Here is a 19,248-nt window from a genome sequence, read left to right as displayed (position 1 = left end):
AATGACAAATACATGAATAAAACTTCACTAGTTTTCTGGAGTCTATATGCTTTGAGTTTGGCCTGTAGCCTCTCCTATCTTAGCTGTCTACTTTATTTTGCTATTTATTCTGCTTTCCCTTAAATGTACCATATTCTATGCTGAATTCAAAGGTTTTCTTTTTTTTCATTGAAATATAGTTGATTACAATGTTTGTTGTGCTAGTTTCAGGAAAGTGACACAGCAAAGTGATTTAGTTATACATAAATATATACGTGTTTATATATTTTCATATTCTTTTCCAAGAGAGGTTATTACAAGATACTGAATATAGCTCAGGGGTGGGGTGCTTCCCAGGTGGCACTAGTGGTAAAGAGTCTGCCTGCAATGAGGAGACGTAAGTGACACAGGTTCGATCCCTGGGTTGGGAATTTCCCTTGGAGGAGGGCATGGCAACCCATTCCAGTATTCATGCCTGGAGAATCCAATGGACAGAGGAACCTGGCGGGCTACAGTCCATAGGGTCACAAAGAGTCGGACACGACTGCAGCAACTTAGCATGCACGCACCTTGTGCTACACAGTAGGTCTTGGTTGTTTATTTCATATATAGAAGTGTGTATGTGTTAATCCCAAATTCCTAATTTCTCCCTGCCCCCTTGTCCTCTTTGGTAACCATAAATTGGTCTTCTATGTTTGTGACTCTATTTCTGTTTTGTAAACAAGTTCATTTGTATCATTTTTTAGATTCTACATATAAGTGATATGACATTTGTCTTTCTCTCTCTGACTTACTTCACTTAGTATGATAATCTCTAGATCCATTCAAGCTGCTGCAGATGGCAATGTTTCATTCTTTTTCCTGTACTTTAAATGGCATGGAGGACTCACTTCACACACTCTTTCCAATTCATCCTCGGGTCCCAGCTAAAATGTCGTTTTCACAGAAAGGCTCCTTCCAGCCACTTAATCTGAAATAAATGTGCCTTGTTATTCTCCATTTTAGCATTTCTTTCATAGTCTTTACTGTAATTATTTAATCACAAGTTTATTTGTGACCTTATAATTTCTCTTCCTTACTAGATTATTGGGGCTTCCGAGGTGGTGCCAGTAGAAAGGAACCCGTCTGCCAATGCAGGAGACACAAGACATGGGTTCAATCTCTGGATCTAGATTATTAACTACTAGAAGCAGAATGTTTGTATTATTTTTCATTACTGGATACATATTGTTTAGTATAGTGCCTGGCACTTTATATTTGTTAAAATAGAATTAAATAGCACATATTTCTGTGAAGTCCAGAAATCCGTATATGAAACCGATTCAAATACCCCAAATAGTTTTATTTTAAACATTTACCCATTTAAACTGTGCTAACTTCTGATACATAGACAATGGTATCTACTTAACTGTATATACATACATGTATAAATATATACATAATTCCTATATATGGTAATATTTTGAGCTTCACCTATGAAATTAATTTCAATTGGGGTCAAACATTTCATCTTTTGCAAGACACCTAATTTGTTCATGAAAACCTTGAATCCATCTGAGGTAAGGAATAGAATCTCAGATAGGACTGGGGTATGGGATTGGGATGGTCAGACATGTCACTAGACCGTACAGGGTGCACTGGTGCAAATTAGAAAAAGAAGCCACATCATTTGGCCAGGCACCAATAAACTTGGCTTGGTGAATGGAGCAGGATTTCAGCTCCCAAGCCCTGCCTCAGCAGGATGCCCTGCACTGGGTACAACCTACATGTAGGTGGCAGTCGTAGAGAGACAGCTCAGTGGTGGTGCAAGCAGATGGTGATCTGGCCACACTATACAGCTCCATTCCTTGACAAACTGATTGAATTTGTCTGAAGCAGTTTGGTTGGGTAGGAGTCTTTTCGTCTCACCACTTCTGATGATTCAGCTGAAGAAGGAGATCACCCTGATGAAAAACAAGTCCATTTCTCAGGTTCAAGTTCGCAGACCGTTGGGCAGACTCCAGGAGGGCTTTAATGGTTTACTTTCAGAAAATAGCTCAATGTTGATTCTTGATTCTTAAAAAAAAAATATGCTGAAGATCTGGTTATAGATGAGTTTGCTATTTCCCTCTGCAAAAAATGAGTCAGAAGTTAGTTCACTTGTATAACACTGTTTGGTGACTATTTGGAAATTCTATCAGTGGCACTGAAAATAAATGCAACTAACTCATCAGTGACCCAAATTATGGATTGTCGTGACTAACAGCAGATGGGATCAATTCTAGCTCCCGGGATCAAGAAGGAACAACTGTGTCTCGTTTCAGTAATCATTTATAAACTATCTTTAACTTAGGGTCTCAGTTTATAATATCTGCACAATTTTCTTAAAACCAAAATTAATTTACCTTTAAATGTCCTTAGTCTTTAAACACAAACCGTAAGTAAGGCCTGTTCCAAAAATTCATCACTTGGAGTGGGAGCTCAAACCACTGAAATATAATTTTTAAAGTATTTTTTATTTTGGAAACCCAACATAACACTGGTATTTGGGAATAAAACCTTAGATAGTGGAAAGCAACCTAGACTGGGTTTTTAAACACCTAATTAGACGAGATTGTGCAAATGACTTAATCTCGACAGGATTCCTTTCCAGATTTGTTTATTAAACAAGAGTTTAAAGCCTTAAAGTCTTTATAGCTCTATGATTTATTTTATATTAAAAAGTCTTCAACGGGGCAGGGAGAGTGTCAGATAAAGTAGTCTGTGGGATCACAAGGAGCATTTGGGATCACAAGTATACAGAAGTCTTGTGTATACAACAGCCCCTGGGAGAAATGTTAAGTACGTCATAGGGGCACTTACAGTGAGCTCAGGACTGGATTCCACAGCCCAGCAGATTGTTCTCAGTTATTCTGTCACCTCTTTCGGGAAAAACTTAGTTCCACTAGCAAATCCAGGCCCTGGAAGAGAAAGGGGCAGAAGCCTTATCTAGCCACTGCGACCACTTTAACAATATTTAGTCAGTTATCCACACCCATTGTCAAGAAACTTTCACATTAGCTCGACCAAGTCTGTGTTGGAAAAGTGAAGCAAACCCAAATATGGCGAACGTTCCTCCATTGCCAAAATGAGAAAACTGCCTCATCTCCTCCTCAGAACCCCTGTACCAGAAAATGAGCTCCCCTAGTTAAACACTCAAGTGGACAGAAAGCACACTTTGTGATGCAACTTCGTAGAGATTCCTTCCGATGCCGACTTGTGGGGGAATCCAGTTAATGTCACATCACCGCGCTCGGATAAGGCACAGATCACTTTAGACTTTGTCTAGCTGGGGGGAGGGAAGGGGCTCCTCTATTTAGGTACACTGGAAAAGTAGCGCATCCAGCCCCTTGACGCGCGCAAACCTACTACTAATTCCATCTCCAGGGCCTCCGTGTTTACACCCTTGCGGGAATCTCCCCAGGATTTTTGCATTTTCTTTTCCATTTAAAACGAACGCTGATTCCAATGCCCGCTTCTCCTCCGCTCCTCCACCTGGGGTATTCCTCTGTTCTCCAGAAAGCGCCAGCGGGGCCCAGCTACGCTCCAGGGCACAGGTGGGGCCAGGGAAAGGGGCGTCCGGACCCAGCCCGCCCAGGACCCAGGTGGGAGCAGTTCTCCCAAGAGGCGTCGACACCCCACCCCACGCACAGGCGCTTGTGCCACTTAAGGCGCGCGCAGGACTTAGGCATGGAGAGGTAAATCTCGGCACAGTCTTCATCTGCACATTCTCAGCGACTTGCAGCATCTGGGCTATATCCCCGCCTCTCAATGTGACCCCAGGAAGATTTGTACCGGCGTGAGCTTCTCACTGGAAATCGCCAGGGGATGGAGGAGTCGCGCGGGCCAGGGTGGTGGGGAAAGGGGCCGAAATGCTCCCCCACCACAACTCCAGCCCACTCGGCTCACCCTCCCTCCGGGGCAAGGGGCGGGTCGGAGCCGGGGTAGGGGAGGCCCTGGAAGGGTCCCCTCCCTTCTCACTTCCCGCAGCCTGCTCTTCCTCACTTTCTCTCGGCGCCTCCGCGCGGGGTCGTGCGGAGGGGCTGCGTGAGGAGCGAGGAACGGACAGAGAGCCACCGGACCGCGCGCCCCGGTCCGGAGGGGGCGGGCTGGGGGGACCAGAGCCGTGCACGGCCCCCACCCAACCCGAGCCCGGCGGCGCGGCCAGGCGGCGGCCGGACACCCGCGCCCTCGAGGCTGGCTCCGAGGGCTCCGCCGGGCCCTCCCCCTCCGCCCGCCGCCGCGGCCCCTCCCTGCCGCACCCTAGAGGCCGCCGGGGCCGGGGGACGCGCTCGCGCCGGGGCCGCCCCCTCCCCTCCCCCAGCCCGGGCGGGGGCGCGCGAGCAGCGGTGACGTCAAGGGGCGCGCGGTGGCAGCACCTCCCCGCGCGCTAGTTAAAAAGAAGAAGAAAAGAGGGAACGAAACATGAGAGGCTGTGTGAGAAGCTGCAGCCGCCGGCAGAGGAGACCTCAGCATCCTCTAGAGCCCAGCGCTGGCCCTGCCTCCGCCTGCCCCGCCGCCGCCGCCGCCGTGTCTGTTCCTGGTACTGTCTCACCTACACAACTCCCGTTACACGGACCAGTGAACATCTGTGGCCGTCTTCTCCTCCTCTTCTTCCTCCTCTCCCACCTCCTTCTCCTCCTCCCACTTCTCAGCCGCATCAGGAAGCCCCCCACCCGACTGACATTGGCACCACTGCAAACGGTGTCAACCTCACAACTTTATCTCGCTCCTCCGGCTCCCCTGAGGCATCGGGCCCATCGCCTTGTCTTTTATTTTTTGCAAAGTTGCATCGCTCTGCACCCTCTCTCCCCCGCCACCTCTCTCTGCCTCCCGAGTGTCCTGCTGCCCCGCAGCCCCTTCCCGGAGCTGCGCCCGAGTGCCCCTGCTGGGCAGTGACCTTCCCCCCACTCCACCTCCCGCGCCCAGCCCCTGCCGCGCGGGGCAGATGATGCTGAAGATGCTGTCCTTTAAGCTGCTGCTGTTGGCCGTGGCTCTGGGCTTCTTTGAAGGAGATGCTAAGTTTGGGGAAAGAAGCGAAGGGAGCGGAGTGAGGAGGAGAAGGTGCCTGAATGGGAACCCCCCGAAGCGCCTGAAAAAGAAAGATAGGCGGATGATGTCCCAGCCGGAACTGCTGAGTGGGGGAGAGATGCTGTGTGGTGGCTTCTACCCTCGACTGTCCTGCTGCTTGCGGAGTGACAGCCCCGGGCTGGGGCGCCTGGACAGCAAGGTAGGCATGCACCCGCCTCGCAGCTGCGAGATTGGCATAGTGACTGGGTGGGGTTTCCTGAGGCTCCGGCGATGCTGGTGGCTGAAGAGGGGCCAAACTTGTCTGGGGGAGTCTTTCTTGATAACTTTCTAAAGCGCTAGCGTGATTCGTTTGTGTGTTCCTCTGGGGTGCGCAGACACCTCTCCCGCCCCCAAGAGTCCGCGGGCGGGATGCTGTGCAAAACTGCTTGTCTCTGAAAAGAGAAGCCTCTGTGGTACCCGCATTCTGGGCCGGGTAAATATTTTAAAAGAATCGCGATGAACAGTGTGTTTTGGATCGAATCGGGCACTGGCTGCGGTGAAACTGTAAATGAAGGTGGCTGTGGTTTCCGGTTTTTCTAGGGTAAAAAGATTTGTGCAGTTTTCTCCACGTGCTCGGTTAGAGAGAGGATTGAATCGTAAAGGATGTTGAAGCATGGTTGGTGTAAGATCCCCAGCCCGGTCAGAAGGCGGGGGAGGTGTCCTGCGTTACAATAGTTAAACAGCTAAAAGGAACTCCTGGTAGTCCAGTTTAGAACCCCAGAATTGGAGAAAGATTTGGCTGGAGCGTGTTTATCGTAGAAAACCGTGGCGATTCTCCTCCTGACATGTTTTGTAACGTTATAAAATCGGGCTTTCAGTGGTACTTGTGTAGAAACGTCTTCTCTAGGAACTTGTTTTGGGGACAGTGGCATTTACAGTTTCCCAATGTTTATAAGTTTAAACAAATATGAATATAGTGTTGGCTGGGTGTTAAGACATGCTTATCTGAGTTTTGCCACTTCTTTCTTGCCCTGGGTTGCAGTAATGTGTGTTCTCTACTGTACTCCAAGGAAAGACCGAGGGGTTGGGTCATTAACAGTCTCTGCCCGTGAAATAAACAATCAGGTGTCTTTGCTCCCCCTCCCTTTCCCCATTTTAGGTTTAATTAAGAATTCCTCAGTTAGAACACTGCAGTTGTCAAGGTCTGAGAGACTCTTGGAAAACTTGTGCTTCAGTCTTGCTGGCCCAGGCATTAAAAAAAAAAAAAAAAAAAGTACCCAGGCTGAATCTAATTTTTATGCTCAGTTCACGGTAGATTTCACTCTATTCTCATGTAAACAGCTCCTACGAATCAACATATGTGTCTGGGTGGTATCTCTCACTTTGTTGTGTAACAAAAAGCCATATTGCATCATTTAATTTGCTCAAGTCATGCAAATGGGAAAAAATCAATAGGACAAAAAGGGGTCGACTTATCCTCCTCCCCACTAAAGTGCTGCCCACACACAGAGTCCTGTCGCTTATGGCGAAAGAATAACAACAACACCATTGTGTTTGTTAGTTGGTTCACTAATGGGTGAAACCAGAGAACATCATTCGCTTTCAGTCCCCAGCTCTGTCCAAATGTTCATGCCTTTTGAGGGAGCATTTGTCCAACTCCCTCTATTCCCAGCTGAGTGAGAACTGTCTTGCTGCAGGTTTTCAGCTCCAGCTCTCTCTTTATTCTTACCATATGCAGCAGTAGTCTGAGATGCAGGGAACAGATATTGCAGCATTTTATTCAAAACAATGTCATTAAGCTCCTGGGTTTTAATTGAATTAAAGTACAAAAATCACTCCATTCACAGCCGCTCCAGGGTTTTTACCAGGAGCTGGACAGAACCAGGAGATTCAGATAAAGATTTAGAAATATTTGCCATGAAGCCTCCCCATGTGCGATATATGTATGAGTATACCAATGATCCGCAGACCCCTGCAATACTGAACTCAGCCAGGTACAGGAGGAATGACAACTTTTTCTTGGCTAAATGTAATGGGGAGCTGGGGGAGGGATGGGGGGCTGGGCGTAGAGTTATAACCCTTAAGAGAAGTTATATAATTTTTTTTTAAAGAAATCATTCTTTAGGAAGCAATCTGCCACGTTAGCGATCCACATTCCTTCTGTTTTACGTGCTTCCAATCTCCAACAAACCCCTACTCATGTGGAAAACGTGTCTGAATTAAAGTTGGTACACGAGACTTTGGCTGGTTCCATTACAAGTGGCTTATAAATCAACAATACTTAAATTGTTCAAATCAGAGATGTAACATGGTTCTGCATATGCATTCTCAAACCATGTTCGTTCTCAAGTTTTAATAGTTTTTAAAACATGTTATTTTATAATAAACTTCTGTGTTTCCCTTTTTTCCCCTAAGCCTTCCTGGCTTATAATGTATGTTAGGGTCTTATTTCATAATGTGTGTACAGGAGAGATGATGGCTATTTTAAAGGGCCCTTTTTTGTTTATGGAAAAAAAAAAATTTCCCCAGAAAGATTTCTGCAAATTTTCATGAAACTACAGGAGTAGCATTTTCCTAAAGGAAGAAACTTCATAGACAAATAGTAGCAAATTAGGTAGAGAATATTGATCATGCTTAGCTGAGCAATTAAGTCCAGTTTCCAGGCTAACCCATTTTCTTTAATATGTAAGGAACTATTGAATGTAATTGAGTTCAATTCTTAGCCACAGTATTATTCTCATCAATTATTTTGTATTTTCCTTTCTTTGTATATTTTAGTAGTTTTGTGAACTGTAACGAGGTGGTTAACTACTGTTACAAATAAGTACTGCCAAAATCTAGAAAGTTATGTTGTCTTAGCAATATTTTTGCAGCTTCTAAATACAAGATGCTAAAAAGATCTAATTCCCATTAGCCAAATTGAATCTGCAACCAACTGAAATACCCCCATTTCTAAAACTTAACTTGTAGCCACAGAGGCATAGAAGCTCTCTCTACCTTGGGTGGTTTCACAGCCAAAGCTGTCAAGGAATGGGTGAAAAGTAATTGTTTTCAAGTGTGCCCTTTTACAATCATTTGTTTGCTCTGGCTCTTTCAGGGACAAAGGCTATTGTTGAACACATCCAACTAAACAAATAACTCATCCTGGGGTCCCTTTAACAGCTGCCTTAGTACAATGATCTATTTACATATTAGCCTAAAATTGAAACTGAACTCTTTAATGACATAATCCAGCACTACAGTCCAGAGACGCATGTGTTCTATCCAACAGCTGAACAACCTTGTAGGCATATGATTTTTAGAAATAACTTCTTGTGTACCAAGTGATCTTCAGGCATCATCTTAATATACTGTCCTGTATTTTCCCCTTTTGTCCCCTCATCGAACCCATGTGCGTGCCTTTTTATCCTCTTTGTTCAGTTACTTGATAAATAAAGAGAAATACAGAAGGTCTCTGTCACCCGCTTTACTATTTGTTGATAAGCTGTAGTTGTAGGCCACGCTTCACTGTGTATTCCAGGATTTATCTTACCTTCCTTCTATGGATTTTTACTTTCATGTGGCTAAAGATTAAAGGATGACCTGCCAGATGTTATAAATTAGTCAGCAACAGCCACAGTCATTACTAGGCACACTGTAATAATGTTTCGAAGTTTTACATGATTTCCAAAGTATATTTAGTTTAAACCGCTATAATTTGATGGTTTCATATATGGCTTTTAAAAATTGAAACAGGAAATTAGCTTAAATTTCTTCTTAAGATTGATGACATTGTCAGACATAAAAGTTAAGGCCCTGTAGAGACACAGACACATAGGCAAAAAAAAGAAGAAGAAAAAGAAAAAAATACCCTACACACACCAGCACTCATCTGTCTAAAACAGCATTGCAGCTTGGGCTGAGTCAGTTTAATTGACTTCAGTGGGACTATTGGTTCATTGAAACCAAAGCCAGAATGATGGCTCTATCTATCTTCAAATAGGTATTTACACTGCAGACCCCACACAGAGCAAAATGTTCCCATCCTGCTGGGCCGGGACAGCGTGCAACTTTACAAAGAATAATTTGTAAACTTGATTTCAGATAATTTATTGAATCCTGTTTCTGAAACTTTTGATGAGAGACCTTGTGGCCAGGACACATTCCAAAAATTGTAAAAGACAAAATTCTTTAGGCACTAAAATCAAGCTCTTCCTGGATAGCAGCTGGGAGTGTGTATGGGGATCATTTTGTTTCAACTATGAAAAATCTAAGCTTGCATATTCTCCATAAAACCAAAGGTAATTACATTCCAGTTTGTCAGCCAGCAAAAGAGGTGGCCTCAGCATCCTGCCGTTGTTTTGTTCTTACTGGACGGCCATGTGGTAAACAAACAGAACAAAGTGGAACAGTATTAATATTGAGTAGATCTGGTGAGGTCTGACAGAGTATGGACAATAAAAGACATTTAAAACATTCTTGGAATGCAAATTCTAAGTGTCTGGTCTATGTTTCCTTTTAGAAACCTTTAACCGTTTAAGCAATTGTCATGTAAATAAAATTATAAAAATGTAAGCATAATTGTAATTATTAATAAAGTTTGTGAATATTGTAGATAGTTACAACTCATCATATACATATATGTACACACATATTTTTTTTTTTTTCCTGAAACAGGGTAGCCTCTATTGGACTTTTAATTACTACATGCTAAAATTTCAGCATGCCTCGTGTGCAGCTTTTTTTGTCCTTCTAGTTGCTTTGCTCTTTCAGATCCAAAGTTTGTGATCACCTAGAATATCTTTATCCTAAAAAAACAGAAGCCATATGAGTCACTCAGTTTAGTCAAATTAGAACCTCAACTCGAGATGAAATACTTGCTTTAAACAGTGATCTAGAGTTTAAAATGTTAATTTCAGTTCATAGTTCTAAAGAAATAAGTGTAAACGTAGTTATATAAACTGGGAAAACTTGGGAAGTTTTTGTATGAAATTCTACCTCATTATGGTGTTTTTAATATGAAAAATCAATGCTTGATTTGACAGTACTATATTTCATGTATCAAATATTGTGCTGATATTCTGTTTTTTAGAGGAGGTCCTGAAATCAGTTTTTTAAAGTTAGTTCTAAACACTGAGATCTATTTTACCTACAAATTTCTAACCTCAATGAATCAGTAGCTGTCAAATTAGTCTTATTGATATAAAAGACATAATAATACTGTATGCCCCTTTTTCATTAAAACTCATTAAATACTATACAAAAACACTTTTACTAAAGTCTTGTGTTTATTCGTACATATACCTGAGGATCTAGTTAGAAAAATTTTCCTGGCTAAGATATAAAGAATAATAAAAGTTGGTCTTAAACCTGTTTTACTCAGCTTCAGGTATTATTTTTGTAGAACACGAAAAGAAGATATTTCCCACACTTTAGAAAACTTTCCCTAGGCAATCTGTAGATTGTAAATTAATTCAAATGAGAACAATATTATTTAAATAACATCTTTATGAATCTCATTAGGCATTCCAGGAATGAAAGAGATTTTTACCCAAGATACAAAAAAGCCACGTGTTAAAAAGTTGCTTTACATAGAGTTGGATAAAGATATTTGGAGTCTTCAAATTAAATGTCAGTCAGTATATACTTTAAGGCAGGGTGAGAAAAAGAGTTAAGGAGTCTTAAATATAATTGTCATTTAACTTTTCACACCTGAAGGACAAACAGACTGATGATGTACAAGAGTAAGAAGCCTGTCTGTGCATCCTTACCCTTTGCCCTCCCATCCCAACCCAAGAGACTGCCTAAGTCACTTCAGTCGTGTCCAACTCTTTGCAATCCTGTGGACTGTAGCCCGCTGGGCTCCTCTTCCAGGGGATTTTCCAAACAAGAATACTGGAGTGGGTTGCCATGCCCTCTTTCAGGGAATCTTCCTGACCCAGGGATCAAACCTGTTTCTCTTAGCTGCATCTCTTACCTGCATTGGCAAGCAGGTTCTTTGCCACTAGAGCCACCTGGGAAGCCAAGAAACTGTGCTTGCATCCTTATAAAGGTGTTCTGAATTGTGACTTGGTGATTCTTTGCAGACCACAGCATTGGCTAAATGAACTTTTCTCTTTCTATGAGACGCTCCCCGCCCCCCAAAAAAAACATAACTAAACCTAACTTCGTAGAACTAAACAGAAGTCTTTTTCTAATTTCTGGCTTTCAGATATTTTCTGTTACCAACAACACAGAATGCGGGAAGTTACTGGAGGAAATCAAGTGTGCCGTTTGCTCTCCACATTCTCAGAGCCTGTTCTACTCACCTGAGAGAGAAGCCTTGGAAAGAGATCTGGTACTTCCCTTGCTCTGCAAAGACTATTGCACAGAATTCTTTTATACTTGCCGAGGCCATATTCCAGGTAAAAAAAAAAAAATGATTAAGTGAAATCAACTACTGCAGAATAGCTTTCCAAGATACTTGTTCCTAAACACTTGCTTCGTTGGCGTAGTTTAGTTACTTAGTCGCGTCCAACTCTTTGCGACCCCTGTACTATAGCCCGCCTGGTTTCTCTGTCCATGAGGTTTCCTAGGCAAGAATATTGAAGTGGGTTGCCATTTCCTTCTCCAGGGGATCTTCCTGACCCTGGAATCGAACCCAGCTCTCAAGGTATTGGCAGGCAGGTTCTTTACCACTGAGCCACCAGGGAAGCCCAAACGCTTGCTTTACAAGGGTGTAAAATTTATCTTGCCTTTCCTTTCAAAATATCTATTTTTACCTCGTAATTAACAGTTAAAAACTTGTAACCTTGTATTGCTGCTAAAAGGATAACTGTCATTTCACCCTACAAACAGTACATTGTTTTGTTGAAGTGTTTTACATTTCTTGTTAAACTGATAATACAGTTGGTAATCTTTACACATGCTGGATTATTGATACAGATTTCTCATTGGTGTCTTTACTCATCAGTGTCACTATCAAGACAACCTCTCCTTCCACACAGTTGATATGTAAGCACAGTTTGTCCACTGACTTTTAAGGTATTTCCTTAAATAAAATATAATTTGAAAGCCCCCCTTAACGTAACACCTTAGAAAGTACTTTTACATATAATGACTGATTGCCTCTCATAAAGCCTGTGAGGGAGATAGGAAAGTTCTAGTTGTGTCCCTTTGACAGATGAGGAAAATTGAGCCGTGTGTGTGTGTGTGTGTGTGTGTGTGTGTGTGTGCTCAGTCATGTCCGATTCTTTGCAACCCCGTGGACTGTGGCCCGCCAGGCTCTTCTGTCCATGGGATTTCTCAGGCAAGAATACTGGAGTGGATTGCCATTTCCTTCTCCAGGGGATCCTCCCGACCCAAAGGTCAAACCCAAGTCTCCTACATTAGTAGGTGGCTTCTTTACCACTGAGCTACCTGGTAGCCTCAGAACACCTTAAAGCCTTAATCCGGTTGTATACAATGAGAAACTTATAGGCGAGATAAAGTTCAAGTTCTTAAGCTTTTAATGTCCCAGATATACATGGCCATATTTTGGACCCTAATGAACATAAGTTCTTGGGCACTGATTAATTTTACCATGTGAGGCTTGTAAACCCTGGTGGTTGTTGCTTTAGTTGGAAGAATCAACACAGAGGTAGAAAAGAATTTCATAAGACAGATTCTGTTTAGTTAGTGTAACAAACAAACAAATCTACTGATGCTAACAGTTTCTAAAACTCAGTGGCATTGAAGTAAAAGACAAGCTTTTAAGAACTGTAGGATGCACTGGAACAGTTTTTTTTAAACTGCTGTGCACATTTTACTTTTTTCTCTGACCCAGAAACGTGTATTTTTTGTATTTTTTTTTTTTTATAGAGTGCTCTTAATAGCCTAAGAAAACATTTTGACTAGGGTTGCTTGCTTCCTTTGGTGTACCATAACATGTATCTAAACCCATTCAATGTGAAAATATTATTATTGACTTTATAAACTACAGCCATGTTTCTAAGTTTTGCCTTAAACCAGCTGTTTCTTCCTCTTTATCACATTCCCCAAAGCAAAGTAGAATAGGTCACGGTTGCCTAGATGGCCTGCCGAGAAGTGATAACAGATTAGGTCCCATCAAGGTTTGCTGCAAACTTCCAGTCTGGAAGGCTTGCCTTTACCACTCTAAACTGAAAATGATACTGACACTCAGCGTTTTTATCTCCTAGAGATAAATACCACTAGGCTGAATTGAGAGACTCATCTGTGGGCTGCTTCCTTTATTTGAAGTTATTTTAGCTTCCAAAACAAACAACAAAAAGCAATATCCCCTGAAAGAGAGAGCCCAGCAAACAGCTCAGGAACCAAACTGTAAGCACCTTGCTCCCCAGATCAACATATGTGGTGACGAATGACAAATTTATTTTTCTCCAAAGTTTGTATATATGTAAAACTGCTGAAGTGCATCAAGATGTCAAGTGCTTTTGGTGGCCACCCAGGCTGCCTTGAAAGATAACCAGATGAAAGCTGCGCTCCAGTGGTGGGTGGAGCGGCCAGGGTGACTTTCAGGGCTGGGCCGGCAGGCGTTAGCAGCGAAACCGAGGGGATTCCTCTGCATCCATCAAATGCTAATAATCGCTCTAAATACATGTCCCCAAAGTGAGCTGTAATAAAACACTGTTTGTGTCGATCGATTTGTTAGCCAGGCTGATCCATGGCACACAGGTTACCATTTCCTAAAGTATGATAAATCAGATGACAACCTTCCCCTTGGCCCTGGCCCCCAACACAGAAGGCTCTTTAGAATTCTAGAGCACTCCTTTTTCAGAAACTGCTCAAAAAGCGACTTTGTAATATTTTCACCTTCTTAAGTCTATTTAATGTCCTGGTTTGCTCGTCTTTGAAATTCAACATTGTGAAAAACAGCTGCTTTGTGATTCTGTTTGTTTTTTTTTAACCTGTCCTCATCAGCCTCATCTTTTTGCAAATCAAAAACATGTAGAGGAAGGGACCTTAAGGACTGCTGAGAAGAGTTGAAAGAGAGAAAATAATTTCAGAGACATCTTCATTTCTTCCCCCATGGCCCAATACATGAAGAATTAAACACATAAATGATCTATCCCTTTGCTTTACCCCCACAGCTTTAAGAAAGTGCCATTCACTCTGCGATACACGTCTGCCCAAAAGACAGCAACTTTCTAGAAACTTTAATTCAGAAAAATTCATGGTCTGCTTATTTCCACAACAAATAAAGAAGTTAAAAATCACTGCAGTAAAGATATGGAGAAGGCAATGGCACCCCACTCCAGTACTCTTGCCTGGAAAATCCCATGGATGGAGGAGCCTGGTAGGCTGCAGTCCATGGGGTCGCTAAGAGTCAGACATGACTGAGCGACTTCACTTTCACTTCTTACTTTCATGCATTGGAGAAGGAAATGGCAACCCACTCCAGTGTTCTTGCCTGGAGAATCCCAGGGACGGGGGAGCCTGGTGGGCTACCATCTATGAAGCGACTTAGCAGCAGCAGCAGCAGCAGTAAAGATATACTGGAGCTTTATTGATCATAATCTCCAGCTGTGAATTTAGTGAGGGAGATAAACTCTTAAAGCTTCTAAAAAATCCCCAAATTTCATTAAAAAAAAAAAAACAAAAACCATGGAACTCCTTTCTCAATACCATGGGTCTCTTCTGCCTGAATTACGATGAACAGAAGAGATGCTTTGCTGTTCACTAAATGATGACCTAATAAGTACACTCTGTGGAGAGGACATGAAAGGGTACCTCTGGGGTTTTGCTTCTTCCTTTACATTTATACTCATTACCATAATGATTTTTATCACTCTCGGACTATCATCTCTCAGCTGTAGATGAGGGTTGTGTGAACTGTTTGTACACAATTAGTTCAACTGGTTTAATCCCATTGCTAAAGAGGCCAAGGTCATGGATTTGATTCCACTGAGTTTCTCAAGTCCACAGCCACTCCTGACCCCTAGTCAGATATCTTACACTTGTGTCTCATTAGTGCTCCAGAGAGCAAGCCAGAATGGATGGATTAATACACTCAGATCTACCTCCTCTGCTTGAAAATGCTTTCCAGTCCAAGCCTTACAGATGGTGGGGTTTTTCCATTTTTTCCTCATCTATATAAACAGCAGAGAGAATGAGGAAAAGTAGCTTTTCTCTGGCATACTTGCTTAGGGAAAAGCTAGAGCTTAGAAAACTGCATAGAGAATATTTATTTACATGTCCAGTATTTTACAGGGTGCTTTGTGGTATAGTAAGACGGGAGAAGAGTTATAGTTCCAAACATCTGATAAATTATCAGGAGTTATAAAACCATTACAGCTGCTGGGATCATCAGTGTACTCCCATCACTGGTGGACCTGATCATAGGATGATAATCAGGGTGAGCGGCAGCCTTCAGTAAAATGCTCTTCAGGGTCTCCTTTTAAACAGAAGGGTACCATTTGCTAAGTTGTATCCTCCCAGGAAATAAATGTTAGCCCAGTGTCCCAAAACCAGATCCCCTTTTAGCTCTTCACAGAAAATGTATCTTATCCATCACTGTCTATAAAATCAGATCATTTAAGATAAAGTACTAATAAAAGTATTAGATGTTTCCATTCATATTATCATAATGGTCAGAAAATGCCCATATGTTTATGTAAAAGTCCTCTAAGTTGGCTCCCTTCTTCCCACTTAGATTGTTCAGTTTGCCTTTAATACTGTAAAAACCTCAGAATAATTCATTGGTAGCACTCTGGTTTTGTTTAATTTGCTAAGACAGCATAATATCTCTGGAGTGTCAGAGTTTATGAATCTGTACTCATTGATCTTCAGATGTTTCATTTGAAAACCATTTCTCATTTCCTCATATTTGTCCCTAGCTAATAATTCCTTACAAAATGCAATCAGCCACGGGGATTATTCATTTATTTCCCCTTAAAATGGTATGGGTTTGCAGACTATAATGTTGAAAAACAGATTATTTTTTAAAAATGAACTCAAAATGTTCTCTGAGTCGTACTTTGAAATTTATGTGTGACCCCTGCAGGTAAAACAAAGTTAAAACAAAATTTCTCCTTCACATATTCAGTTATAAATATATCCATAGTATAGCAGTCTTCCTGCATGCATCATATTGGCATAGAGAACTTCCTGCCTGAAGGTAAATATATATCTCTATCTACAGATCTATATCTGTATTTATATATAAAACATCTAGCTCCCCAAAACATCTGGGCCAAAACTGGAAAAAGTTTGATTTAGCAACTCAGTTTTCCTTCTCTTCTTTTTACCTCAGACAGAATTATTGAACACCACTGTGCAGTTTTCCTCTGATGCTTAGCCATTAAAGAATGGAAGAGAAAACTTAATTTCTTACGAACAGTAAATTGCTGAAGATGAGTAAATGCCTTTGCAACCTTTATTGCTCTCCTCAATTTCTAATCCCTGGATTTTTCAAAGAAAGATAACCTCCTTCCATCTGCCTTACCCCTCCCAGGGAGCACCCTTCCCAGCTGCCATGGCTCCTTATTCTGCCCATCCCCCACCACACACACACACACACACACACACACACACACACACACACACTTCCAGGGAGCACCCTTCCCAGCTACCATGGCTCCTTATTCTGCCCATCCCCACAACACACACACACACACCCAATGACACCTCTTACTCACCTGCTTCCCAAAGATAAGATGTCTCCCAATTCTGTGCTTCGTTGCTCAGTCATGTCCGATTCTTTGCGACCCCATGGACTACAACCTGCCAGGCTCCTCTGTCCATGGGATTCTCCAGGCAAGAATACTGAAGTGGGTGGCCATGCCCTCCTCCAGGGAATCTTCCCAACCTAGTGATCGAACCCAGGTCTCCCGCATTGCAGGCAGATTCTTTACCAGCTGAACTACCAGGGAAGCCCTGTCTCAATGGGTTAGTCAGGTATCAGCATTGAAGAATCTGTCTCAGAAATTCAGGGATAATACACTTCACCCACAAGTTAGATCAAAATATATATTATGTTTTAGTCCTGTGGGACCCTCAGATTCCAAGGTTAGTTAGTCTTAGGTTGGAGGGGACTTGGGTTGCTGTTGCTGCTGCTGTGTCGCTTCAGTTGTGTCCGACTCTGTGCCCGTCCCTGGGATTCTCCAGGCAAGAACACTGGAGTGGGTTGCCATTTCCTTCTCCAATGCATGAAAGTGAAAAGTGAAAGTGAAGTCGCTCAGGTTGGAGGGGACTTGGGTTAAGCTCACAGAAAATCAACTTTTTAGTGTCTTTCATATTCCATTGATGGGCCTCACTTGGTTGTTCCCAAATTCCAAGTTCTTTTTCTTACAAATACTTGCAAACTTGCATCCATTATACAACTTCTAAACCTCAGCTACATTACCTGATTACGTGGGAGTAAAATAGTTTGATTTGTTAGATAAAAATCAAGGGACTGAGCATAATTGAAGGTATGAAATCAGAAGCAGGAATTTGGGACAGCAGTAGAGTTGACCCATTGGAAAAGACTCTGATGCTGGGAGGGATTGGGGGCTGGAGAAGAAGGGGACGACAGAGGATGAGATGGTTGGATGGCATCACCAACTCGATGGATGTGAGTTTGCGTGAACTCCGGGAGTTGGTGATGGACAGGGAGGCCTGGCGTGCTGCAATTCATGGGGTCGCAAAGAGTCGGACACGACTGAGCGACTGAACTGAACCAAGAGTCAATTCTGATAGTAATGTCATATTTTAATAACAAAATTGTCAGATATGGAAGTGAATCTTAGCCATTACACCCTCCCTGCAAAAAAAAAACCAAAAACCTACCTTATTAACTCAAATTGTAAAAGTCATGTCAAAATTCTTTTCTGTGGTAAGATCTTCTTTCTTATTCAACTTTTTATTTGGTAAAAATGCTTACTATGTAAGAAATGAAAAAATAAGTCCTTTCATTCAGATCCCTTTAAGTCTGCATTTTTGTTTTGGCTCATATTAATTAATTTTTTTTCAGTGAGGAGTAGTATGTCAGCTCTTCTGTTTGAGAAGATTGAAAGAATATTTTAAAGATTATTTTTGTGTTAAAAAATAGTCTTCTGTAAGTGAGCAAGAAAAAGGCACCGACACATTTGAATACAGAGGCTCTGTTACTGGCATCAATTCATGCCTTGATCATTGCAGGGAGTCAGTCATTTACTGTGGCATATAATGTATGACCTTGGGATAGTAACTAGATTTATCATTTAATCATGTATGAGTGACAATAGAGTAAGAGTTTTAAAATGACCCAAACTGGCTCTTGATGGTCTGTCTCTTTCTTGACTGCAATTTGTTCTTCTTAGGAAGTTATTAATATGGTAGGGGAAAAAGTGCTGAATAGTCATCAGATGAATGTGAAAGTGTGACACTTGGAAACTGGGAAGGTTTGAAAATAGAGTCAATGCAATTAATGCTGGGTTCATACTAGCTCTATTTCATATGAGCCTTTTAAGACATCTAATACAATATTGTTTCACTTGCACTGCAACTTTAAATGTTTGATTTAAAAAGAAATGGAAATCCCAAACCAAAATACAATGTTCTTTCCTTTTATTTTTTTTGTCTATATATTTTCCTAGAATATTCCTAAAATTCTTGACCTATATTTTGTCTTTCAAATGTGGTGTTTTTACCATAACACTAAATATTTCTAAGGCATCTTTTTACATTTTTTAAAGGTTTACTTCAAACTACTGCTGATGAGTTTTGCTTTTACTATGCAAGAAAAGATGGTGGCCTGTGCTTTCCTGATTTTCCAAGAAAACAAATCAGAGGACCAGCCTCTAACTACTTGGACCAGATGGAAGAATATGACAAAGTGGAAGAGATCAGCAGGTTCATAAAGATAAATGTTATTTAATCTTAAAAAACAAAAACCTGGCAAGCCTTGTGGTTTTAACAATGAGTCATCTGTCTATGCTCATGTCCAGCAGTTATATCCTCCAGATGTTTTTTTTTTTTTTTTTTGGTAGTTTGCTTCTCTAAAATTATATTCACTTAAATATCTTTAATGCTGAGACTACTAATCTTCTATTATGAGCTTGAGTATAGTTTTAAACTGGAATTGTATGATTGTTGTTAGCTTATGGCACTGTAGAAACATTCAGCACAATTATTATTAGCTAAACAGACTTTTATAAATAGATCTTAGACCTTTCAGTACCTTTCTGTAAGGTTTAATTACTGTGAGTAATGCTGATTTTAATTGGAGTCACTGAAAGATGAGATAGTGAGCTTGTGAAAAATTTAAAATACGTATGTGTTTGGATTCTCTCCTTTGCTTTC

General features: G+C 41.7%; 1 protein-coding gene and 1 long non-coding RNA gene across 2 annotated transcripts in view; one reads left to right on the top strand and one right to left on the bottom strand.

The window, feature by feature from the left end:
* Positions 1-533: 533 nt before the first annotated feature.
* Positions 534-2,913, bottom strand: LOC139176839 (uncharacterized). Its single transcript, XR_011561314.1, has 3 exons — positions 2,821-2,913; positions 1,746-2,088; positions 534-949 (listed from the first exon to the last, which is right to left on the bottom strand). It is a non-coding gene; the product is annotated as an uncharacterized lncRNA (long non-coding RNA).
* Positions 2,914-4,411: 1,498 nt separating this feature from the next.
* Positions 4,412-19,248, top strand: part of HHIP (hedgehog interacting protein) — a 115,417-nt gene continuing 100,580 nt past the window's right edge. Inside the window, exons 1-3 of the mRNA XM_070769056.1 lie at positions 4,412-5,227; positions 11,198-11,390; positions 18,642-18,798. Of these exons, the coding sequence (XP_070625157.1) occupies positions 4,946-5,227; positions 11,198-11,390; positions 18,642-18,798 (632 nt within the window). The 5' untranslated portion in view covers positions 4,412-4,945. The remainder of the gene's footprint in view (positions 5,228-11,197; positions 11,391-18,641; positions 18,799-19,248) is intronic.

Source organism: Bos indicus, chromosome 17 (assembly GCF_029378745.1).
Source record: "Bos indicus isolate NIAB-ARS_2022 breed Sahiwal x Tharparkar chromosome 17, NIAB-ARS_B.indTharparkar_mat_pri_1.0, whole genome shotgun sequence".
In the NCBI taxonomy this organism is placed as follows: Eukaryota; Metazoa; Chordata; class Mammalia; order Artiodactyla; family Bovidae; genus Bos; species Bos indicus.
Note: the sequence above shows the minus strand (reverse complement) of the source record. Positions and strands in the feature narration are given on the sequence as shown.